Below are 25,744 nucleotides of genomic sequence, written 5' to 3' on the forward strand. Positions count from 1 at the left end.
AGGACAGAGAGTCAATGGCTGTCAGTTTGGAACCCTGGCTGGAAAATGAAAACTTTCTTTACCGTATTTGTCTTCTTCCAAGTGACAAATTTGGATCTCTCTACCTCCCATTTGGTATGGAACACAAAAACTACCCTGGGTCTACTTCTTTAAGTACCAACGTTTTCGATGATTACTGCACAGCTCAGGAAGAACTGATTAGTATGTAATTTATTTCTCCTTTTGATGGTTAGCTCTGAAGTAATGCACAAACCAGGAGAGTGGTTTAAAAAACACAGGATCTAATGAACATTTCTCTCAAGACAAAAAACCCCACCTTTTTAGTAAATTTGGAAAATGTGAAGTACAAATATTATATGCAGTATGAAGCACCTGTATATATACACATAACATGCAACAAAAATGTTGCCCAATAATACAAATAGTTTATTCATTTAGCTTTTGTCTTGTAATAAAGCTTATTTTCATTAAGTTACCAAGATTCCCTAGGCTTCAGGAGGAAAAGAACTAACAACTGGTAATTAAATGAAAGTTTCATCTTTAAGAAGCCAATTTCAATTTGCTATATTCCCCTACACTTACGGGGTCTGGGCTGGTCCCTTGAACTAAGATTAAGTGAAGCTTTGGGAATCTCCCTGCCCCCAACTAGTACAGCTTCATAACAACTTTAAGGGAGGCCAAATTTTGGGTTTCAACATTCCTGGCAATTGTAAACTTAGTAACACTTTTGAATTACTAGGATTTCCTTGAGTCTCTCTATGCCCCTTTCACTGGACTGGTGTATGGAATAACAGTATGCAATTTTTAAAAAATAGCACATAAAACTTTTACAAATGTAATTCTGAAATGTGCACTAGTGACATACAGTACACAGGCTAAATAATTTTCATCCAGTTGCTTAACACTTTTCCCCATGTTGTTTGAATCCTGCTCCTCCATTTGGTATAAACTTTTCCCTTTGAAGTACTGCATCCCAGCCATCCTTCCCTCACTTGATGGGAAGCCTTTTAGTGCAGCTCCTTAACTCAGTCCTCAGGGAATAGTGAGTGCTGCTCCTGTAGCACGCTCAGCCCAGCACTGTGCTAGGAACTGACCCACCAAACCTCCTGCATGACAGTACAGAGCGAAGACCCTAGCCACACATTCAGTTGAAATGAAGACATTTTGAAGGACTGTTTTTTACATTTCCATTTTATTCAAATTTTTCTTCTGACTTGAGGTTTATTAAAACCATAAGGCTACATTATAACCAAAGAGGGAAAACACACCTAGCACAGACAGGACACTCTCAGCTTGCTGAGATTCCTCTCAGTCGTCTTGTTGAGAAAGGGAGAGCAGGTCTTGCACACCCAGAACAGGCAGGAGGTTCAACCTCCTAAGTCACAGCACATTGGCAGAAGCCCAGTGACTCAGCACTAGGTTTCCCTTTCTCCTCCTGACTCTTTGGCTGTCACAGAAGCCAAGTCCATTCAGCGTTTGCCTGCCGCTATCCATGAACTCTCCCCTCCACTTGGGGGGTGGGGGGGGGGTGGGTTCATGCAGCAGAGGATGCCCACTGATCTTATGATCACCTTAACAGGACCAATAAGATCTTATTCCATGTAATTTGCTTCTATTTTTAAATACCTGGGATGGGGTCAGATATTAAATTGATGGGGGCTATACAAATACCTATATAAATAATGCCTCAATTCTAATTGAGGAAGCTGGATTCCATAATGCACCCATGGAGAGGCATCTGTAAAATGGGGATAATACAAAGGAACTAGGACTTACACACCCCAGCTCCTCTCCACACTCATCTAGTCTCAATCTGCCCCATTTAGATCCCCTGAAAATAGAAGGAATCATTAGTCCTCACTGTTTTAGTGAAACCAGAAGAGAGACGGGGTGTACTAGCATCTGATCATCAGAATTTTTGCTTTTCTTAATATGCAGCTCAACAACTAGGTACAATATACCAAATTGCTTTGCCTAAAGTTTGGGGGTGGCGGGGGTGGGTGGGAAGAGAGTGAGAAGGCCAGGTGAAATAAAAGAATACGATTTCAAAATATAGTAATAACACAGAAGAAACATTAAGACAGTACAAAAATGTAACTTTCCAAGAAAATCTCATTTCTGAAAGCCTGAGCTTTAAGGAACTCTACAAAGAAGCTGATGACAAATACTTGTTCAATTCTGCAGATAAAGTCCTTTCTTCACAAACATGGTGCATGAATGTCAGTTTTATATCAACAGCTAATTGAGATTCATCCTTCATCATCACTGCTGCTCCATCCATCTTCAAATGCTGGATTTAAGTGTTGCTGAAGTAGAAGATAACAGATTTTTTTTTCAATAGTTTGCTTTTTAAAAAGTGAGTGAAATCATTAAAATTTAATTATGATTTAATAAAATATGTAATTATTAAGAACTCAATTAAGGTCACTACTCAAGTCATTTCTTACATTACCATCTGAATATAAACTAATAATTTTCTCTGATTTTTACAGCATTTTTGAAGCTGATGGTTGTCCATCCTATAAACAAACAGATTAGAAGAGTACATTATGAAAGAAAGTAGTATCCTGCATATGACCGACTTAGTCACATGGTTTCTGGCACATGGATTGGAATGGAAAATTTCTTACCCAGTAATTTCTTTTCTGCTAACAGCATCTCCCACAATTCTGTTACATATGGGCTATTCCCTTCCTGTCTACAATTTGCAGAGGCAGTTCAAAGCTGCAGGAGAGCCTGTGATAGCCACACACCTTCTCCTGCTTGCTGCCAGATGATTCATTCAACAGCTGTGAGAAAGCTCTTAGAAAATTAACAACTTCAGTGAACTAATGAATTATGTACAATAGGCCACTGCCTACATGGTGACTATCCAAATAAAATGCTGACTCCTGGTTGTGAAGCCATCCAGTAGGGTATAATTGGGGATGATCCTGTTAGCAGACAGAAAATTATTGGGTAAGAAATTTTCCATTCTGCAGCCAAGCATCTCCCACAATTCAGATATGTATGAGAAGTAGCATGCAGTGAACTGGAATAGGGAGGGACAGAGAAATGAACATAAATAGGATATACCCCACTTTTTGAATTGTTCAAATGGCCAGGTTATGTCTGGACCACCACCTGCAGCATCTTTCTGCCAAAGGCCTCTGTGGATGCAGAAACTCCACCCTATAGTGTCTGACAGAGGCATTAGCCAATGATCACGTGGCTGCTCCTCAGATCTCTGTTGTAGACGTGCCTCTCTTTTGGCCCATGAGGTTGCCATGGATCTTGTAGAATGCACTTTCATTTTCCAGAACCGGCACGCTGAATGACTTGTATGTCTCAGCAATGTACAGTCCGATCCACTTGGTATGGGATAGCTTAGACACTAAGCCTTGGCACCTCGGGATGAAAGGAAATGAAGACAGCCCGATCTCCTTGAGCATTCTGTATGCTTGATATAAATATTCAGTGCTCTTCTGACACCTAGGATGTGCCACTGCTTCTTGGTCAGGTGCTGTGGCCATGGGCAGAACAAACAGAGGCTCAAAGGGTGGTTGGGTGGTTAGGGCTTTCAACACCAGTGGTAGTTCCCACTTAGGGAAGATCGGTCTGACCACTGGTTTGGCCACTCTGATTGCTCTGACAAATCTGCATACCTGAGGGTTCTGCCAAGGAGCCCACGGATCCTGTAAATCGTACACTACTTATGGCTGGCAGCTGGTAGGCTACAGTGCTGGGCAAAAGACCTTTATCTACATATTCCTGAAGGAAGTCCAGAGTGGCCAGAATCCCAGGATCCCTTGGACCTCCGCTGTGCTCCTGCATCATGAACTGAATTTGTAGGAGCAGGTTTTAGTGTGGAAGCTCTCCTGGATGAGAGTAGAGTCCTGATCATTTGAGAAGACTGGCTGAGAGCAGCTAATGCTTCCCTCTTTCAATAGCCAAGCTGCCTGTTGAAGACGATCTGGGTCTGGGTGGACAAATGGGTCTTGGAAAAAAAGATGTCGGGTCTTGCCAAAAGCTGCAACAGTGGTTCCAGCTTTAATTCTACTAAATCAGAGTACTAGGGTCTCCTTGGTTGGTATGTAGTTAGCACTGTCTCCCTTCCTTCTTCTTGCCTTATTGTTTGGATCACCTTCCCTAGAAGAAGAAAGGATGGGAATGTGTGTAGTAGGCCTTGCGGCCATCTGTGCAACACAGCATATGTCCCCGTGGGGTCTGCTTGCTAGGTAAAGAATTTTGGCCATTTTGTCTTCCTGAAATTGACAAACAGGTCAACTGAAGGGAGACTGAAAGTCTGCAAGATCAGAGTGAAGACTTCCTGGTGCAGGCATCACACTGAGTAGTTGACTTTGCATCTGCGGAGCCAGTCTGCCTTTAGGTTTAGCTCTCCCTTTTATATGCATCACCTTTAGGGAAGGGAGAATCTTCTTTGTCTTTTCATTGTTTCCATCACTTCTACACTCCTTGTTCCCCTTTGGTTGTTTATGTATGCAGTCGTGGTTACCTGGCTGAACCAAGACATGGTTGCCCTCCTGATGCACTATGCTGTTCTGGATCCCGGAAGCACTCCCCCCACTCTTCAGCCTGGCATATGTTGTGAGAACCAACAGGTCTGGAAGGTATATGGGAAGATCCCTGTGGATGTTCTCTGAGACTATCCATTATTTAGGGGATTCCAGCACCTGGTTTGGAACTGGAAAGTGGTCTTGCATTCACTCCAAGGAATGGTCCCATACTCCTAAGAAAGGCCGGGAGACACCAGATGTGTGACCTAGTCCTTGGGGAGACCCATGTGTACGAGAGCAGAAGGCCCAGTGGATAGAGACTCTGAATTATGGTTGGCCTTATGCATTTGTCCAGCACGGATATCATATCTTGGATCATCTGGAACCTGTCTAGATGGGTGGATCTTTGTCATTGAAGTGTATCTCCACTCCTAGGTGAATTATGTTTGTCTAAGGAATTGGGGAGCTTTTCCTGGTGTCATTGCAAAGTCTTGTGCTTGGAGACAATCCAGAGTATAGGTTGTAACACTGCATGCTGTGGTTTGTGCGCTGTGTCTTCTTGTGATTACAACCAGCCACTTAGGACTCTGGATGCAGAGGGTGAATCAGAAAGAAGGATTTAGTTATGCTGAGGATTTTGTTGGTTTCGAGGAATATTGATCTAGGTTTCCTTGGAAGCTTCTGCTTCAGATCCTTTTCCCCATGCCACTGTAGAAGTACTGTAATGCAATCAGAATCATGAAAGTGCAACTTACCTTTTATATGACTGCACTCAAAAACAAAGAGCCTACAAGACAAAGCATGAAGGGGCATACGAACGTTTAGCATATCAGGCATGTAAATACCATGCAACAGCAGCCACAACAGTGCCATGTGAACGCTTGTTCTCATTTTCAGGTGACATTGTAAATAAGAGGCAGGCAGCATTATCTCCCATAAATGTAAACAAACTTGTTTGTCTTAGCAACAGGCTCAACAAGAAGAACTGAGTGGACTCATATGAGGTGAACTGAAAAATACTATTTCTTTTATCTTTTTACAGTGCAAATATTTGTAATAAAAAATAATATAAAGCGAGCGCTGTATTCTTTGTTGTAACTGAAATTAATATCTTTGAAAATGTAGAAAAAGATCCAAAAATATGTATAATAAATTTAAATTGGTATTCTATTATTAACAGTGTGATTAAAACTGTGCTTAATCACAACTATATTTTTAATCTAGTTAATTTGTTTTGCGTTAATTGCATGCATTAACTGTGATTAATTGACAGCCCTAATATAAATATAAAAACACATTTTAGTTTAAGACTTGGTTTAATCAGGTGTCCTCATTTTGCTCTCCTTCTTTGGAGGTATCAGTGGGAAAACATGCATCATCATAATGCTCAAAAAGAAAGATCTATTAATAAAAAGTTTCTTCCAGGCCACTAAGAGACATCCATCTGGTCTTGGAAAAGTTCTGCTGGATTTTTTTGGTTTGTGTGTGTGTGCGAGCAATGCCTTTTTCTCTTCTTCCCCGTCTGCTTATAGGGGCAAGTGGTACACTATTCATCCTGATCTGGGGACTGTACAATAGAGGGGAATTGTTATACATCCCTCAATTCAGAAAATAGTTGTTAGATGTCCCAGAAGCTTGAAAGATTGTTTGCCTGCCCCTCCTAGTTAATAAGTACTATGTGAGTAATCTAGTACCACTTGGAGCTATACTCAGGAAATCAGTATCATTCTGAACATGTGAAGGGATTTCTCATGTACCCTTATGTAATCCCACATAGGTGCCTCTGTTCTGGTCACAGACTGCCTGAAGTGCTCAAGGCTTTAACGTGGAGCCACACTGTGAAGCTGGGAAGGGGCATCGAGAGACCCTTCCCTACCTTTCAGAGTCTGAGCCCCTTTTCATGGCACAGCATGGTTTATGGCTGATGCTCAGAGGGCAAAATTCCCATTCTGCTGCTGCTTCAGATCTACACCACTTTCCTGGCAGAGTGAGAGTCCGTGGGCTGAAAGCCAGATAGCCCATGCAGCCAATTCCCATGAGGCTGCAGTCTGAGGCAGGGCTGCACAGGAGGGAGAGACTTCTCCGCATGCCTAGATATGGTGCAGGGTGGGAGAGGGACGGTGAGCATGCTACACTGCACGGGGAGAGACTCTGTGCGGGAGAAAAGTCCTAGCAAACACTCTTTCAGGAGGAGAAAGCAAAAGTAGGGTTGCCACCTGCCCGGGTTTTAGCCAGACAGTCTGGTTTTTGGCTTCTTGTCCGGGAGCCATTTAGGGTTGCCAGATGCCTGGTATTAGACCGGAAAGTCTAGTCAAAAAAGGGACCTGGCAGTGTCTGGTCAGATGCACTGACCAGACACCAAAAGTCCAGTATTACTGCGGGGCAGGGGGAGATGCCAGGTCATTAACCCACACCAACCCCTGCTTACTGGGTCTGCCTCCTACCTGCAGGAAGGCTCCTTGTCAGGCTGCAGCAGCTCCTGTCCCATCCACAAAGCAGAGGGAGCCCAGCTTGGAGGATGGGGGACAAGTTGGAGACCATCTAGAGAGCAATGGGAGAGCAGGAGGAGACAGGGGAGGAGCAAGTGACTGGGGCGGGCCCTTGGGGGAAGAGGCAGAGAAGGGGGAAGGGCCTTGGGGGTCCGGTTACCAGCAATTAGAAAGGTGGCAACCCTCGGCAAAGGAGAAGGGGTTTAACCCCTGATTTTCACCCCACCCCATAACAGCAGTACTTGCTCCCTTGCGCAGGACACTCTTGCTTTTGCCTTTCTGGGACCCAGAGTCTGGGGTAAGTCCTGCAAAATCCAGAGAGTATCGTGAGAATCTGGATTCACGGTGTGAGGAAGCGGAGCTGTGTACGAGCCCTACTTCTCTCCCCAGAGATTCTAGGACCAATTTTAGGACTTGTGGGGTGACCCGTAGCCTTTGTTGCTCCAGGATTTACCCCCTGGATTGAGTCCTCCTCATCCTCAGAGCGTCCCCCTGTCTGCTCTGTCTACCCTGGTTGGGTTTTTCAGTGGAGTTGCAGCTACCTGGGGAGGAGGGGCCCCTCAACATGCCTGTCTGACTCAGAGCCCCATGCCCTAGCAGAGAGAGTCAGCTGGCTGGACACAGGCTGGGCATATTTTAACCTTCTGCCAAGCCTGAGAAACTTGATGCATGTATAGAGCACCTTTTGGATTTTGCCTGGTGTTTGTGCAGCTGCTCTGCCAGATCTGAAAAAGGGCAGAGGAACTTGGCAGGGAGGTACTACTCGGGTTGCCAGCAATGTTCCCTCTAACTTTTCCCATCCATGTGCAGAATTAATTTTGCTATATGCACCAATATGGAGGTGATGTGTGGTGGGGGTGGAGCCGAGGGGTTTGGAGTGTGGGAAGGGGCACAGGGTGGAGCCAAGGGTTGGCAGGGCTGGCAGGCTCCCTACTGGGCTCCGTGCAGCTCTGCGGAAGTGGCAGGAACCACAGTACTGAGCCCCCTCCCACAACCAAACTGCCCCAGCAGTGGCCGTCTCATCTGCTCGGGCAGCCTCAGAGCCAACCGCACTGGCCACTGCAGAAATCACAGAGGTCATGGAAAGTCACGGAATTTGTGACTTACATGACAGACATGAAGTCTTAATGATGAGGGCAATCCTTAGAGACCAAAAATTGAAGGAAGCAATTTATGCGCCTTTGGAAGGTACTGTTACTTAGGTTTTCCCTTTGGAAGCTGAAATTAGAGGTATTGCTACCAAGAAACACACACTACTCTAGTTATCACAGAATAGTTAGAAAACAAACAAAATAAAGACTTTTAAAAAATAACTTTACCAATATGCAGTACCAACTGTAAATCATGGAACAGCTAACAGATCTCCAGTTTAAAAAAGGATGATGAAACTGGACCTCATTTCATAAATAGGTCCTGTAAGACAGAGACCTAAATCTAAATTCACTTTACAATAATGTCTAAGAAATTAGATTGTTTAAAAAAAATAAAAATTTCCAGACTTTGTTTGTAAGCTTCAATGATTCATTAAAAATCTGTAGATGTATCAAAAGTTTCTTGGGAACTTGGATAGTAAATACATACCCGCCCCACCTTCCTTTTGTCTCAGACAGACTCTTGAGTAAGCCTGCTTAGAATTTTCCTGATACTTCCAGATCCAACAGTAATTGGATGCGAAAAACTGCTACCCTTAATCTCACTGTTCGTTTACTACTCAAACTTTTTATTATTAATTTTGTTACTATATTTCCAAAGGACCTTAAACTATGGCAGGTAAAACATAGCATGGAAATTACAAAGGCTAAGAAGAAAGTCAAATAGCCAAACAACATAAAAACAAGAAACACTTTAAATACAGGAGAATCAGGAACTCTAGTAGAGAACTGGCAGATCCATTAGGCTACTCTGCACCATAGGAAAAGCGTATTGCAGAGAAAAGACAGCTAGATCATTTCTGTGTATCAATCTTCACTGCAAAGGGCAATTGGGAAATATTTTCCTCATATCTAATTTTTCCCCTTTGCTGTAAAAAAAATAAATAAATAAAAGGACAATTGACATTCATAGAACATTCTATATATACCTTTTCAGCATCTTCATCGGGCATTGGCTCTCGTAAAGCTGGAACCCACGCAAGGATATTGCAATCTTTGCTACCACTATATAGTTCCTGTGAGAAAAAGCAAAAATAACTTCACTCCGTATTTGCTGAATATTGAACAAGAAATGCTTATGAGAAATATTATATTTAAATGACGTTGAATGTTTAGAAATAAAGAAACATTCTTAGAATCCGATCTGTAACGTAATCTAGATCACTGCAGATTTTAAAATGTAAAAAAGTCAATAGGACACAACTGCTGCCAATTTCCTTAGGAAGAGCTTACCAAAATAGCATTGCTACCATTTAAATTGATTTTACTGTTAAATTTAACTCATTTCTCATCTCCCTGTCAACTGTATTTCAAGTTTCTTCAGAGCAAAACTTCTTCCTTTGACACAATAGATCAAAAATTTAGGCTTTGTCTACATGGATGGTTTAAACCAAATTAAGTCAAGTTAATTCTGTTTGAAAACGCTTGCATTCACCTGATGCAATCCACTGTAGTATACTAACTCTTCATTTGCGATAAACTCTGGAGTCCTTCAAAGAACTTTGCTGTGAATTGAGTTAGTACAGTGTCATAAATATAAAGGGAAGGGTAAACCCCTTTAAAATCCCTCCTGGCCAGAGGAAAAATCCTCTCACCTGTAAAGGGTTAAGAAGCTAAAGGTAACCTCGCTGGCACCTGACCAAAATGACCAATGAGGAGACAAGATACTTTCAAAAGCTGGGAGGAGGGAGAGAAACAAGGGTTTGTGTATCTGTCTATATTCTGTCTTTGCCTGGGATAGACCAGGAATGGAGTCTTAGAACTTTCAGTAAGTAATCTAGCTAGGTATGTGTAAGATTATGATTTCTTTAAATGGCTGAGAAAAGAATTGTGCTGAATAGAATAACTATTTCTGTCTGTGTGTCTTTTTTGTAACTTAAGGTTTTGCCTAGAGGGGTTCTCTATGTTTTGAATCTAATTACCCTGTAAGGTATCTACCATCCTGATTTTACAGGGGTGATTCCTTTACTTCTATTTCTATTAAAAGTCTTCTTGTAAGAAAACTGAATGCTTTTTCATTGTTCTCAGATCCAAGGGTTTGGGTCTGTGGTCACCTATGCAAATTGGTGAGGATTTTTACCAAACCTTTCCCAGGAAGTGGGGTGCAAGGGTTGGGAGGATTTTGGGGGGAAAGACATGTCCAAATTACGTTTCCCAGTAAACCCAGTTAGAGTTTGGTGGTGGCAGTGGATATTCCAAGGACAAAGGATAAAATTAATTTGTATCTTGGGGAAGTTTTAACCTAAGCTGGTAAAAGTAAGCTTAGGGGGTTTTTCATGCAGGTCCCCACATCTGTACCCTAGAGTTCAGAGTGGGGGAGGAACCTTGACATACAGTGTATTGTTCATGCGCATGCGATGCTGCTGCCAACTACTTGGCAGTCCTCGAGCAGCTATCCCACACTGCTTTCCAAGCAACCATTACTGACTTGTCTGTTTAACTGTGTACCCTACCCTGCTCTGGCGTCAAGTTGGCTGGATGTTCCCTCCTCCATTTAAAAGCTGGCACGGGATCAGATTTTGCCCATTTGCTCCTGGATTCTAGTATATCAGAACTACTGCAATATTACTCTGGAATCCCTACAACATGCCTCAAGCAGCCGCTTGGAGCTGTATTAAGACCCTGAATCTTATCACAACCTGAGGTGGAGCATCCGTGCTGTAAATTCTTGTGGTCAAGCACCGCAATAAAGAGCTTTTTTGTGGACATTGCTAAGCAGATGTCTGCGACTAGGATGCTGACCAGTGCCAGATAATGTGAAAATTGCTCAGGAGAATCTATATTAAAACAAGGGATGACAGTGCCTAGCATAAAATGAGGACATTGAAATAACAGACATCATGGAAACTTCCTGGAATGAGGCAAATCAGTGGGACACAGAAATAACAGGCTACAAAATACATAGGAATAACAGAGTAGGTCATGCTGGTGGGAGAGTGGCACGATACGTCAAAGCATAAAGTCAAATAAAGTAAAAATTGTAAATGAATCAACTAACAGACTTCTCTACTGATAAAAATTTCATGCTTGAAAGTAAGTGTACAGCAGTAGGAATATATTACCAACCACCTGACCAGTATGGTGACAAGCAACTGTGAGATGCTTAGGAGATTAGAGAGACTATTATTGCATCTTCTATCTTCGTAACAATCCTTACATTGACTGGGTATATGTCACCTTAGCGGAGATAAAATGTTTAGACCCCATAACTGATTGCTTCTTGGAGTAGCTTATCCTGGAATCCACAAGGGGAGAGGCAATTCTTGATTTAATCCTCAGTGGAGCACAGAATCTGGTCCAAGAAGTGAATAAAACTGAACTGCTCAGTAACAGCGGCCATAATGTAATTAAATTTAACATTTAAGGAGGAAAATACCAAGGACAGTCACCACATTTAACTTTAACTTCACTTAGCATTTAACTTCAAAAATGAGAAAGCTAGCAAAACAGAAATTAAATGCAACAGTCCCAAGGGTGAAATACCTGCAAACTGCAAGGAGACTATTTAAAAACACCATAATAGAGGATCAATCTAAACATATACTCCAAATACCAAAACAATGCCACGATGGCTAAACAGCAGAATAAATGAGGCGGATAGAGGCAAAAGGGCATCCTTTAAAAATTGGAAGTGAAATCCTATTGAGGAAAACAGAAAGGAATATAAACAGATATAAAATTATAAGGTAGGCCAAGAAAAAATTTGGAAAGCAACTAGCTAAAGACAAAATTTAACAGCAAAGTATTTTTAAAATACATCAGAAGCAAGAAGCCTGCCAAAAAGTCAGTGAGGCCACTGGATCAAGGTGCTAAAGGGGCACTCAAGGAAAACAGGGTAATTGCAGAAAAGCTAAATAAATTCTTAGCGCCGATCTTCAGAGAGAGAATATGAGGGAGATCCCTACATCTGAGACCTTTTTTTAAGGTGACATAGCTGAGGAACTCTCCCAGAATGAGGTGTCAATAGAGGAGGTTTTGGAACAAATTAAACAATAAGAAGTCATCAGAACCAACTGCTATACACCTCAAGAGTTCTGAAGGAGTTCAAATATGAAACAGCAAAACTACTAACTGTGGTATATAACCTATTGCTTAAATCAGCCTCTGTACCAGATGATTGGAGGAGAGCTACCGTAACACTGATGTTTAAAAGAGCCTCCAAATGGGATCCTGGCAATTACAGGCCGGTAAGCCTACCTTCAGTATCAGGCAAACTGGCTGAAACTATAGGAAACACAGATGAACATGATAAGTTGGGGAAGAGTCAATACAGCTTTTGTAAAATGAAATCATTCCGTACCAATCTATTAGGACCAGAGCTGTTCAACATATTCATAAATGATTTGGAAAAGAGGGGTAAACAATGAGTTGGCAAATTTTGCTGACAATACTAAATTATTCAAGGTAGTTAAGTCCAAAGCTGACTGCAAAGAGTTACAAAGGGGTCTCCCTAAACTGGGTAACTGAGCAACAAAATGGCAGATGAAATTCCGTGTTGATAAACACAAAGTAAGGAATAGCTGCATAATCCTTCCCCTTTATAGCTCACAACTCCCACTCCTGTAGCACTTCTGGGGAGACCATCTTGGTAAATAACTTCACAGTGTATCTTTCTGGCCTGCCCTTTCCCTTTTTGAATAAAGCCATTTTCTGCCTGCCAATCACCTGTCTCTGTGTAACATTATCCAGAGTCAGGACAACCTAAAACTGGTGTATGGGGGTTTACTATCTAGTTTGCTCCCAGATGCCCCCTACTAAGCCCTCTGACACCATACAGACACCTCCATAATTCCCCTCCCCTACCACACAACCAGGAACATAGTTCTTAAAAACACCAGACTCCAAGGCACAATAGCAAAGCCAAATAGCATATACTGCACAGACAAAAATGCCAATGCACACTCTGCTTATCTCTGAGGTACCCTCAAAACTGGGAAGAATCTCAGGGAGGTGAAGTCAGAAATGCTTATTAAAAAAATGCTGTCACAGCCTCTCTGGAATATGAATAACCAACTGTGATTTTTATTAATACTCCCACAACTACGGCACCCACGCTGGCCAGACCCCTCAAAGACAGGTACTTTATGAACGGCTGAGTATTTGGCTAACCTAAGGGAGAAAAAAAATCAGAAAACATGTGATGAAGTGTTGGACCTCATTCCACGGTTCCTCCCAGTACCACAAAAATGCCAAACAAAACACTCCCCTGCCCCCCAAAATAGCAGAGAGGTGCAGACAGTATTTGAGGATGGAGAGAAAGACAGACAGGGAGCACTAGAAAGAGATTGTGGGAGTGGCCAAGGACAGCATGGCAGTTGCCAGCAACAGCCCTGCCATGACAAAATACAGCTCCAAAAAAGACAGGGAGATGCAGAGGCAATACAAAGCCAAAATGCCCTGCCGAAGTGCATATTGCTGTTGGTATACAGTCTGCACTGCCTGCTATCCTCACACCCAGCCATGTTATGCAGCCCCTAGACAATACAGATTTCTGGGAACAACAATATTACCCCACTGTGCACCCGCAGAAGTGCTCCCAGAGGCCAATCCCTTCATAGGGCACTGAACAGCTGCACCTGGGATTCCAGCTCTTCTGAGCCCTGTAGCACTCCTGATACCTTTGAACCTCACCACTAAATATTGGAAGGCTCACAAACAAGAAGAGAGAGATGAAAATGTATATTCACCGATGACTTTAAGCCTCCCAACCCCTTGTGTTGTGCCCAGAACTGCACTGTTGCACTTTGGTATTTTGTTTCACTATTGTTTTAATTAAAAGTTTAATTAAAAGTCCTTGGACAATAGATTGTTATTGTTACATAATTTAAAATGTTTCATTATTGTTTCATTTAAAGGTTTATTTTTGTTTGTTACATAATATATCATTAATAACAAAAACGTTAAAAACTTCATTCATAAGGAGTCAACAAGGCATTTTACACAGAAAAGCATTACATTTTATATAATACATAAGGTTTTACAAAGTATCTAAGCAAAAACACAAGGTAAAAATAGAATGGCCACAACGTTGCATCTCCTCTGTCCATAAAACACAGAGCTGCTCTTAGTCCATACTACCCCCACAGGCCTGAGACTCAAAATTAAGAATTATGCATCCTTGACAGAACTACCCTGGCTGTTTCCATTTTATATTGGATGCCTTGCTGGTTGCTTAAACCACTGAGCAAGATGCTATGCCCAAGTCTCCCACTTACAATTAAGGCTTTCTCCTGTACTCTCAAAAATACTGTGCAAAATATAAACATATTGCTACCAGCGTTGGCATGTTTTTTTCTGCCGCTTCCAACCTATTCCACGAACAGCATCACCTTCCTTTCAAATACACACTCCTCTACTATTCTGCACCTACTGAGGCAGTAGTTAAACAGTTTGTTCCTTCTGTCCACGCAGCCCATGAATGATCAAGGAAGCAGAGGATAACCTGGGTCTCTCAGGATAACCAGAGCAACGCCAACTCCGTTAATGTCCACAGTGCTCCTAGGGGCAAACGTTCCTTTCTCCACTAAGGTAAGCACCTGAATTCTGAAAGATCCTAGCATTATGAGCCCTTCCAGACCATCCTGCTTTTATTTCTGTAAACCTGTCATGTATGGAGAAATACCCCTTTCTGTTTATAAATTCTGATCCCTGATCTGGGAAGCAGTGTGGGGGTGGGGGTGTTTGTGTGAGGAGAAATAATAGGCACATGGGTACCATCAATTGCCTCAATACAATTTGGGAAGCTCACGTATGCAAAACCACCAATGATCTCCTGAGCATTACACCAAGCTTTCTAAATTGGTGCAACAGCACCTTTCCCATGGTATCACATGCCTGCATGACAACAGCCGATATCCCCATGCTGAACTGGTTAGATACGGACTGGCAGCATTCAGGGGTGGCCGGTTTCTAGATGGCAGTGGTAACCCACTTGTCCACAAATGGGTGTCACCACATGATGGTATGCTGCCGCTGCAGCTCCCCACAGCTCAGCACATTTCTCCAAACAGGTTGCCTTCCCCATCAGGAAATTTTCTCACCACTGCTTGTCATCCCAGGTCTGCACAACCACCTTTCCAACCAATCCAAGCCCAGAAACAGCATGGCACAGGGTGAAGCTGCTCCAAGAACCGGTCCTGTACTATCAATTGTTGGTGTCTTCCTTTTCTTCCTCGCACTGCTTCCTCGGCTGCTGTTAGAGGAGCAGCTGCTGCTGCATCATCTGATTGGTGGTATGGTGGGCAAAGTCCATAACTGAATTAATCCGGCTTTGAATGCTGAAATACAGCCGAAGCAGCTTTTGTTCATTCACTGTTGCCAGCATGGCAGCATGGAGCATTGTTGGGGCCCTACTGGCTGACAAAAATCGGAAAATGGCACTAGCCCAGCCAAAAATTAAGTATAGGAAAGTGGAAAAGTAAGAGGAAAAAATGGGAATTTTTTAAACATTTGAACTTGCCTGGCTTTTGCTATGCATCCCATAATGCACAGGAAGAAAAATTTCAGAATGCACACTGCTCAGCAGCAAAGCAAAGAACCATTGAATACCCTGCAAGAATGCCATGCCCTTAGGATGCAGTAAGCCATTGTGCGTATACAATGATGTGCGATGAAAGAAGGCACACCATCCCACATGCATGCTATTAGTACAGTTTATGTAATGCGTGTTACCTGACATGCATCAAAAAGCTGTGGGTTAAGCTCCCCCTCCCCATAGAGACAAAATCTCAATTATGCAGATGGCCACTTGGGGTTCTGATATTCATCTTGTTTACTAATAACAATGTATTTAAAAAAATTAACCATCTGGAAATAATTTGTGCACATTTATGTCTTAGATGTGCAATTATGGGAGCAGTAAGGAGGTGGGAGAAATCTCATTTTATTCAGGGAGAGAAAAGAAAGAATAGGAACATAATGTGACACTTGTATCATGTTAGGAAGGCAAATATCAAACATGTTCATTATTATTACTGGTCATGTTTATTATGGTAGTGCCTAAGGACTAAACAAGAATGGGGCCCCACTGTGCTGGAGGAGCAGACAGTTCCTGTCCTGAAGAATTTACAGTCGAAAGCATCTTCAATTTCTTCGCATTTTATTAATAGGATTCTGGTATTTTCCAGACTGCGATTTATATAGATGCATAGCATAGGAGGATGTTTATATATGGTGCTGTCTCCAAACAGTTATTGAACTGTTAATTATTTGTTAATAATGTTTCACGAAGCACATTTAAGACAAGAAATGCTGCATGTTTAAACAGCTGGAGTGAAATTTACTATGATAGAACAGAATATAAATTCTGCTTAAAGCAGCATTGGCTTTTACACTTAGCTATGGAGCTGCTATGACACCTTCAAAATAAACTCTTCAAAATATCAAGTTAATTTATTGGTATCTAAAATGGATCGTCACTGCTCCTTCTTTCCAAAGGCTCTCTTTTCATATTATATCTAAAATAAGTCCCAGTACAGGCTGAATTGATTAAAACCTGATACCCATTCTATGGCCCGAGTCATGCAAACACTTGTGCACATGAATAAGTTCTCAATGCGAGTTGTCACACTGGCCTCACTGGAACTATTCACGTAAAGTTGTGTGTGTAAGCATCTGTAAGATCTTCTGGATCCCATAATCCTCTGGAAGCACCTGCAAAACATTTTTCTTCTTTTTGGTTTTTCATGATTAATAGGTATATGCTGTGATATACAGACACTAATGTGGAATCTTTTAATCTTGCCAACAGTGCATTTAAGTGTTCCCCACCATTTTTAAGGGGAGACTGTCGATCAAGTCAGTCTCTATGTATTCAAAGATTTTAAACAATGTTAACTCACTAGGATTTGCATACATCTGTGAATGCTTTGCATGTACTGTTTTCACAGATTATATACTTAAAAACAAATTTTGAAATAAAACTTTAGTCTATAGCAAAGTGCAGATTATCACTAAAGCTTTTTAAAAAACCCAGTCTTCCCTTTGAGCAGTGTAATGGGGACATCAGTATATTTACTGGTTTCAGAGTGGTAGCCGTGTTAGTCTGTATCAGGAGAAAGAACGAGGAGTACTTGTGGCACCTTAGAGATTAACAAATTTATTTGAGCATAAGCTTTTGTGGGCTAAAGCCCACCTCATCAGACGCATGCAGTGGAAAATACAGTAGGAAGATATATATTATACATATACACATATACAGAGAACATGAAAAAATGGGGGTTGCCATACCAACGCTTAACGAGACCAATCGATTAAGGTTGGCTATTATCAGCAGGAGAAAGAAAAGCAACGGTCACATAAAGACTACCCTATACTGGAAACCTACTGACCGCTATACTTACCGACATGCCTCCAGCCTTCATCCAGACCATACCACACCACACAATCCCTTCTCTATAGCCAAGCTCTACGATACAACCGCATTTGCTCCAACCCCTCAGACAGAGACAAACACCTACAAGATCTCTATCAAGCATTCTTACAACTACAGTACCCACCTGCTGAAGCGAAGAAACAGATGGACAGAGCCAGAAGAGTACCCAGAAGTCACCTACCACAGCACAGGCCCAACAAAGAAAACAACAGAACACCACTAGCCGTCACCTTCAGCCTGCAACTAAAACCTCTCCAGCGCATCATCAAAGATCTACAACCTGTCCTGAAGGACGATCCCTCACTCTCTCAGATCTTGGGAGACAGGCCAGTCCTCACTTACAGACAGCCCCCAACCTGAAGCAAATACTCACTAGTAACTACACACCAAACAACAAACAAACTAGCCCAGGAACCGATCCTTGCAACAAAGCCCGTTGCCAACTCTGTCCACATATCTATTCGAGGGACACCATCATAGGACCTAATCACATTAGCCACACCATCATAGGACCTAATCACATTAGCCACACCTGCACATCTACCAATGTGATATATGCCATCATGTGCCAGCAATGCTCCTCTGCCATGTACATTGGCCAAACCAGACAATCTCCACGCAAAAGAATAAATGGACACAAATCAGACATCAAGGATTATAACATTCAAAAGCCAGTCAGAGAACATTTCAATCTCCCTGGACACTCAATTACAGACCTAAAAGTTGCAATTATTCAACAAAAAAGCTTCAAGAACAGACTCCAATGAGAAACAGCAGAACTGGAATTAATCTGCAAATTGGACACCATTAAATTAGGCTTGAATAAACGCTGGGAGTGGATGAGTCATTACATTAACTAAAAACTATTTCCCCATGCTAATTTCTCCCCTACTGTTACTCACACTGTTTGAATGGGCCATCCTGATTATCACTACAAAAGTTTTTTTTCTCCTGCTGATAACAGCCCACCTTAATTGTTTGATCTCGTTAAGAGTTGGTATGGCAACCCCCATTTTTTCACACTCTCTGTGTATATATATAGATATATCCATACCTTCCTACTGTATTTTCCACTGCATGCATCTGATGAAGTGGGCTTTAGCCCACGAAAGCTTATGTTCAAATAAATTTGTTAGTCTCTAAGGTGCCACAAGTACTCCTTGTTCTTTCTGCAGTATATTTACTGTGAACATTATAACTATTCTGTCTTGCTTTCCTGTCCAAGGATTGTATGGTTTTCAGTTAGCCTAGAGTTTACATTAAATAAAATTATATTAACACAAAACAAATAAACTTATTTGAGCTCCTGAGTCAATTAAGAGCAGAACAATATGTAGACTGCAAAGCACGAAACCTTGTTTAGTTTGTAATTATCTTAATTTTTCTGTACACTTACTGACTTGCCACATCAGGGCAAGTCATCAACTGCCTTTGTAAGTAGTTGTAATAGACACTTACTGTACAAAAAAAGCAAGGTCTCAGGAAGAAAGCAGCTAAATTTTTGAATGAAGTTGCAATTCTTCACACATCAGTGACTCACTTTATACTTAAGGTGCCACGTTTTTGGCACAGGTATTTTTATTAAAAGTCATGGACAGGATGTGGGCAATAAATAATAAATCCCAGATTCATTGAAACCGAAGCTGAAGCCCGAGCCCCGCTGCCTGGGACTGAAGCTGAAGACCAAGCCCCACTGCCCAGGGCTGAATTATTGGAATATTCAAGACGTCATGGAGGTCTCATAAAATCATGGAAACTGTGACAGATTCATAACCTTATTTATACTGTTCCTTAGGTTTGCATGGTGCTTTACAGACAAGACATTGTCCCTACTTCTGACTGTGTCAGGAACTCTCAAACAATGTTTATTATCTGAACACCAGACAGTAAATGCGAAACACTGAACTCCTACAGCAGATTTCACAACCAGGCTTCCCCCTGCACAGCCTCCAAAATAATCATAGAATCGTAGAATATCAGGGTTGGAAGGGACCTCAAGAGGTCATCTAGCAGGACCAATCCCCAACTAAATCATTCCAGCCAGTGCTTTGGCAAGCCTGACCTTAAAAATATCTAAGGAAGGAGATTCCACCACCACCCTAGGTAACGCATTCCAGTGTTTCACCACCCTCCTAGTAAAACGTTTTTCCTAATATCCAACCTAAACCTCCCCCACTGCAACTTGAGACCATTACTCCTTGTTCTGTCATCTGCTACCACTGAGAACAGTCTAGAGCCATCCTCTTTGGAACCCCTTTCAGGTAGTTGAAAGCAGCTATCAAATCCCCCCTCACTCTTCTCTTCCACAGATTAAACAATCCCAGTTCTCTCCGCCTCTCCTCATAAGTCATGTGTTCCAGTCCCCTAATCATTTTTGTTGCCCTCCGCTGGACTCTTTCCAATTTTCCCACATCCCTCTTGTAGTGTGGGGCCCAAAACTGGACACAGTACTCCAGATGAGGCCTCACCAATGTTGAATAGAGGGGAACGATCACGTCCCTTGATCTGCTGGCAATGCCCCTACTTATACATCCCAAAATGCCACTGGCCTTCTTGGCAACAAGAGCACACTGTTGACTCATATCCAGCTTCTCCTCCACTGTAACCCCTAGGTCCTTTTCTGCAGAACTGCTGCCGAGCCATTCGGTCCCTAGTCTGTAGTGGTGCATGGGATTCTTCCGTCCTAAGTGCAGGACTCTGCACTTGTCCTTGTTGAAGCTCATCACATTTCTTTTGGCCCAATCCTCCAATTTGTCTAGGGCCCTCTGTATCCTATCCCTTACCCTCCAGCGTATCTACCTCTCCTCCCAGTTTAGTGTCATCTGCAAACTTGCTGAGAGTGCAATCCACACCATCCTCCAGATCATTTATGAAGATATTGAACAAAACTGGCCCCAGGACCGACCCTTGGGGCACTCCACTTGATACCGGCTGCCAACTAGACATGGAGCCATTGATCACTACCTGTTGAGCCCGACAATCTAGCCAAATTTCTATCCACCTTATAGTCCATTCATCCAGCCCATACTAACTTGCTGGCAAGAATTCTGTGGGAGACCGTGTCAAAAGCTTTGCTAAAGTCAAGGAACAACACGTCCACCGCTTTCCCCTCATCCACAGAGCCAGTTATCTCGTCATAGAAGGCAATTAGATTAGTCAGGCATGACTTTCCCTTGGTGAATCCATGCTGACTGTTCCTGATCACTTTTCTCTCCTCCAAGTGCTTCAGAATTGATTCCTTGAGGACCTGCTCCATGATTTTTCCAGGGACTGAGGTGAGGCTGACTGGCCTGTAGTTCCCAGGATCCTCCTTCTTCCCTTTTTTAAAGATGGGCACTAGATTAGCCTTTTTCCATTCGCCTTCATCCAACCCCTCAGTTATAATAATGGGCCAAATCCTGCTGTCCTCAATACTTCATCAGGCTAACATCCCATCAATGTTAATAGGATATTTGCTTAAGCAGAATTTGAGCCAATAATAATATTGTACTTGTAGCATCTTTACTCCCAGTATCTCAAAGTGATATATAAATACGAATTAAGTGGCACACCATTCTTTGAAGGTAGGTATATATAACAACAACTTAAAGAAGCTATTGTAAAGCAGTGTCAGATAACTATTTTAGATCTCTTTATGATGGATAAAGATGAATAGATAACTAGACAGCAAATTGGTGGCTTCCAAGGGACCCATGATCATGAAATTCATGGCCAAAGAGAGGACAAATCCCAACCAGTCATATATATATGTGGAGGTTCCGAAGGGCTAATTAAGTTTAATGATTAAAAGCCCATCCTGGTTAAGAGAGGAAGTGAAGGTAACGATTAAAAATAATATATACATAAACATATTTGAAAAGGGGAAATAAACAGAAAGCAATATAAAATTGAAAGTTATGGAGGTGTAGAACATTGATGACGGAAGCTAAAGACCTCACAGAAAAATCCATACCTGGCAGGTCTAAGGACAACAAGCAATTTTTAAGTGTATTAGGAACAAATGAAATCCTAATAATGACACAGGACCACTACTAGATGGAGATGGTAGAATTGTTTATAATGATGCAGCACAGGTTGAAGTGTTCAAATAATATTTCTGTTCTGTATTTGGAAAGAAGCAGAATGATGTACTTATATTACACATAAGGATGATGAACTAATTTTCCAGTATATTAATAACTCAGGAGGATGTTAAACAATATCTACTACAGATAAATATTTTTAAATCCGCAGGCCCAGATAACTTCCATCTATGACCCCTAAAAGAACTGATGGATGAGATCTCTGGCTTGCTGATGTTAATTTTCAGTAAATCCTGGAATACTGAAGACAACTGGAAGAGTACTCAAGATGGGCCAATATTCAAAGAGGCCAAGAATGGGAAGCTATATTCTGGAAAACAGTGACTCTGAAAAGGATTTAGGAATCATACTGGACAAACAACTGAACATGAGCTTCCTGTGCAATGCTGTGGAAGAGGGCTAATGTGATTCTTGTTTAGATAAAGTGAAGTAGGGAGGTAATTTTACCTCCGTATGCAGCATTACTGAGATTTATTCTGGAACACTGCATCCAGTACTGCTGTTCCCATTTTAAAAAGGATGTTGTAATTTGGAGAGTGCAGAGAAGAGCCAGAAAAATTATTTGAGGGCTGGAGAAAATATCTTTAAAAGAGAGACTTAAGGAGCAATCTGTTTGCTAATCAACAAAAAATATCAAGGGGTGAATTAACTATATTGTAAAAATAGCTGCACAAGGAGAAAATAAAAGGCACTAAAAGCTCTTTAATCTATTGGAGAAAGGCAGAACAAGCACCAATGGTTGGAAGTTACAGCCAGACAAATTAAAATTACAAAAAAAGAAAAGAAAAGAAAAAAATTTTTTTTGGACAGAGAGAATGATTAACTAGATAGCCAGTGGAATAAACTACTAAGGGGAGAGGTAGATTCTCCCTCTCTTGATGTTTATAAATCGAGATTTAACATACCCAAGTTACTTGACTCAGTATAGGAGTATCTGGATGAAATTCTATGGCCTATGTTATATAGGTCAGACTAGATGATGTGTTGATCTCTTTCTGGCCTTAAAATCTATGAACTCATTATTTTATGAACATTCTAAACTCCCTTAAGTACTTCACTTACCTGAAAATTAGGCTGAAATACACAGCAGTCAACAGTACTATAATGTCCCCTAAGCATAGTTATCAGTTCTCCTGAGTAGACTGTATAAACAGCAATGGTGCTACCATATGGTACAAATGCAAATTCTGGATCACAGCCAGTAGAGATGGTGAATTTTAGTCCTTTTCTGCTTTCATTACAGACTTTCCCATAGTTCACCTGTAGGATGCAAGATTAAGCTGTTAGCTAGTATTATACAAAGCTAATTCTTGTGGATTAAATTATTAAAACAAATTTAAAATTAAGAGTTAAATTCTCAATAAAACAATGGTTATGCAAGCACCTTGCTACTTTGGAATTTAACACAACTGTGAGCTTCCCAAATGCATACACCTTATTTTTGGGTTCCAAAGTTAATGAAAACAGCATAATGAATAGGGTAAATTGTACTGAGTGGAAGATATGAAACAATGTACTCTATTTGAAGTATAAGAGATGTCATTTCTTCTCATTCTGAACAGGTGAGTGAGTTTCAACTGGGATTGATAGGTGATATGTGTTGGGCAGGAGGTGGCCCAAGATCACAAGTATGAAAGGGTAGATTAGTTATGCTGATGGCATTTTCTGGTTGGTAAGTGGAAGATGGTTACTAGTAAGAACATTCGTGGGATGGTATAATGGCCAGTATTAAGACAGTTTGTGGAACTTTAAATCTGGCTTTCTGGCTTTCAAACATAACATAATTTCTTCCAAAGGCCAACATCTCAGTAAGGCTATTTTACATTCAAGTATATGTCTTTTTATCCATAACTATCTCAATTATTTTTTGTTTGGGAATTTCTTATAGTTGTTTAAATTTTTGATTAACTCTCATGATGGCAATATATCAAATATTTCAAAAATAAGTCAAGTGAATGGATTTCTCTCTGACATTATAATTTGTTAGTGATTTAAAACCCAATGTTGCAATTTTAAATTAATGCATCCAGGCTCTTCGGTGTCATTGCCAATTGTAAAATCAGTTCTCTGCAAAATCACTGCTGAAAAAAAGTTCTGCACAGGCCTTCTGATACAAAACCAGTTACTTTCCGTGTGGAATTTACAAGTAATTGCTTGCACATTCCTTGAACCAGAACTATTTACCTTCCAGAAATTAAAAGCTCCACCAAGTGTGTCTGTAGACACTTCTGAAGTTGTTGAACCAGAACCATGTGGCTTATGAAGTTAATAGATTCAGACTATTCCATGGAAGTTTATATATTCTGCAAGAACTATGAAGAAGTTTCTAAGGACATCAAACATATGACAGAGCTCTCAGAGATTTATATTTTCATAGTTAAATCAAAAATTTTCACTTAACCTTAAAAAACATTAATGAAAACAGCCATACAATTCTGGAATCTCGAACCAACCTATTCTACAGATGACAATATAAAGAAGATTGATTTTTTTTCCAAATGTGAAAATACTTTCCCCCTCTCCTCCATAGTCCTGTAACTCAAAAATACAAAACAAAAATCACACACAGATACACACAAAATAACTTCTCTAACCACATTTTCCCCAATGGTTCTTTTCTGGACAGAATTCACATATGAGAATGTTAGGATACAGATATTCAGGCCTGTCTGTAAAGGCCTATACTCTAAGAATTTAGGTGTATTCTTATCACTTAGCTAGTTATAGAGGTATAAAAGAAAGAATCAAAACCACTGTCTGCCGGTGTAAAGTCCTTCTCTTACTGTGACAATCTGAGGCCCTGTGCTTCGGCTAAGATCTTTGGCTAAGCAGCAGAGGCAGCCATAAGCTGGGAAGCGAAGGGTCACATCCTCACATTTCAAACTAGTCACATTGAAATAAGGTGCTATTGGGCTGTTAGGAATACAATCCTGTCCTGATAATGCCTATCGCCTCCAGAGAAAGGGAAGTGCTTAGAAGATGTAAAAGGAAACTTAGTTTGATAGCATCCTGTCTTGCAAGAACTCACTTATCAATAGCTAGGATGTGAAATCCTCATTTCTTTCAGAGTAGCAGCCATGTTAGTCTGTATTCGCAAAAAGAAAAGGAGTACTTGTGGCACCTTAGAGACTAACAAATTTATTTGAGCATAAGCTTTCGTGAGCTACAGCTCACTTCATTGGTTTGCATCCGATGAAGTGAACTGTAGCTCACGAAAGCTTATGCTCAAATAAATTTGTTAGTCTCTAAGGTGCCACAAGTACTCCTCATTTCTTTGTTGTTCTATCACTGTAGTCCCCATTTCCCTATTGTCTGTATAATCTCTGTCTGGTTCTGTGATTGTTTCTGTCTGCCGTATAATTAATTTTGCTGGGTGTAAATTTTAAGGTGGTGGGATATAACTGGTTAAATAATCATGTTACAATATGTTAGGATTGGTTAGTTAAATTTCAGTAAAATGAATGGTTAAGGTATAGCTAAGCAAAACTCAAGTTTTACTATATAGTCTGCAGTCAATCAGGAAGTGTGCGTGTGTGTGTGTGTGTGTGTGTTTGGGGGGAATGGGAACAGGGATGGGGCTCGGGAAATTGGAATCATGTTTTGCTAAAGGGGGAAATGGGAACAGGGACACAGGTAAGGCTCTGTGGTGTCAGAGCTGGGAAGGGGGACACTAAGGAAGGAAACTGGAATCATGCTTGCTGGAAGTTCACCTCAATAAATATTGAATTGTTTGCACCTTTGGACTTCGTGTATTGTTGCTCTCTGTTCATGTGAGAAGGACCAGGGAAGTAAGTGGGTGAAGGAATAAGCCCCCAACAGAGAAATTTCAGGTTAAAAAAAATATTTCCACACTCATGGAAATGAGAGGGGAGTTGAAATCTAACTTGAATAACGAAAACATGGTCACATTCTTAACTATAATAAAGTAGCTACCATTGCTCCATAATGCAGAAGTTGAGAGCGAGGGGAAGCTAGATAAGTCAGTTTGTGCATGGAAGCAGCCATTCGAGCCCAGCAGGCTCAGATTAAAAGGAGCTGCAGGGCCTTTGCAGGTAGCTTGCAGCTGGGACCAGAGGGACAATGAAAGGTGCTCCTCTGTAGTCCATGGAGTTCGACTGGCTACATTTGCATAAGCTGAGACTGAGAGGACTTG

The 25,744-nt window shown here is 41.3% G+C and overlaps 1 protein-coding gene across 3 annotated transcripts in view; it reads right to left on the bottom strand.

The window, feature by feature from the left end:
• Nucleotides 1–1,173: 1,173 nt before the first annotated feature.
• Nucleotides 1,174–25,744, bottom strand: part of ERCC8 (ERCC excision repair 8, CSA ubiquitin ligase complex subunit) — a 59,209-nt gene continuing 34,638 nt past the window's right edge. Inside the window, exons 10-12 of one of the 3 annotated variants that reach the window (XM_084629358.1) lie at nt 22,654–22,851; nt 9,066–9,152; nt 1,174–2,306 (exon numbers count right to left, since the gene is read on the bottom strand). In XM_084629358.1, the coding sequence (XP_084485484.1) occupies nt 2,250–2,306; nt 9,066–9,152; nt 22,654–22,851 (342 nt within the window). In that variant the 3' untranslated portion in view covers nt 1,174–2,249. Of the gene's footprint in view, nt 2,307–2,336; nt 5,216–5,798; nt 7,038–9,065; nt 9,153–22,653; nt 22,852–25,744 lie in introns of those variants that run through there. The other 2 variants (XM_084629359.1, XM_084629360.1) reach the window with 2 other exon arrangements.

This window comes from Lepidochelys olivacea (genome assembly GCF_965140295.1).
Source record: "Lepidochelys olivacea isolate rLepOli2 genome assembly, chromosome: 5".
In the NCBI taxonomy this organism is placed as follows: Eukaryota; Metazoa; Chordata; order Testudines; family Cheloniidae; genus Lepidochelys; species Lepidochelys olivacea.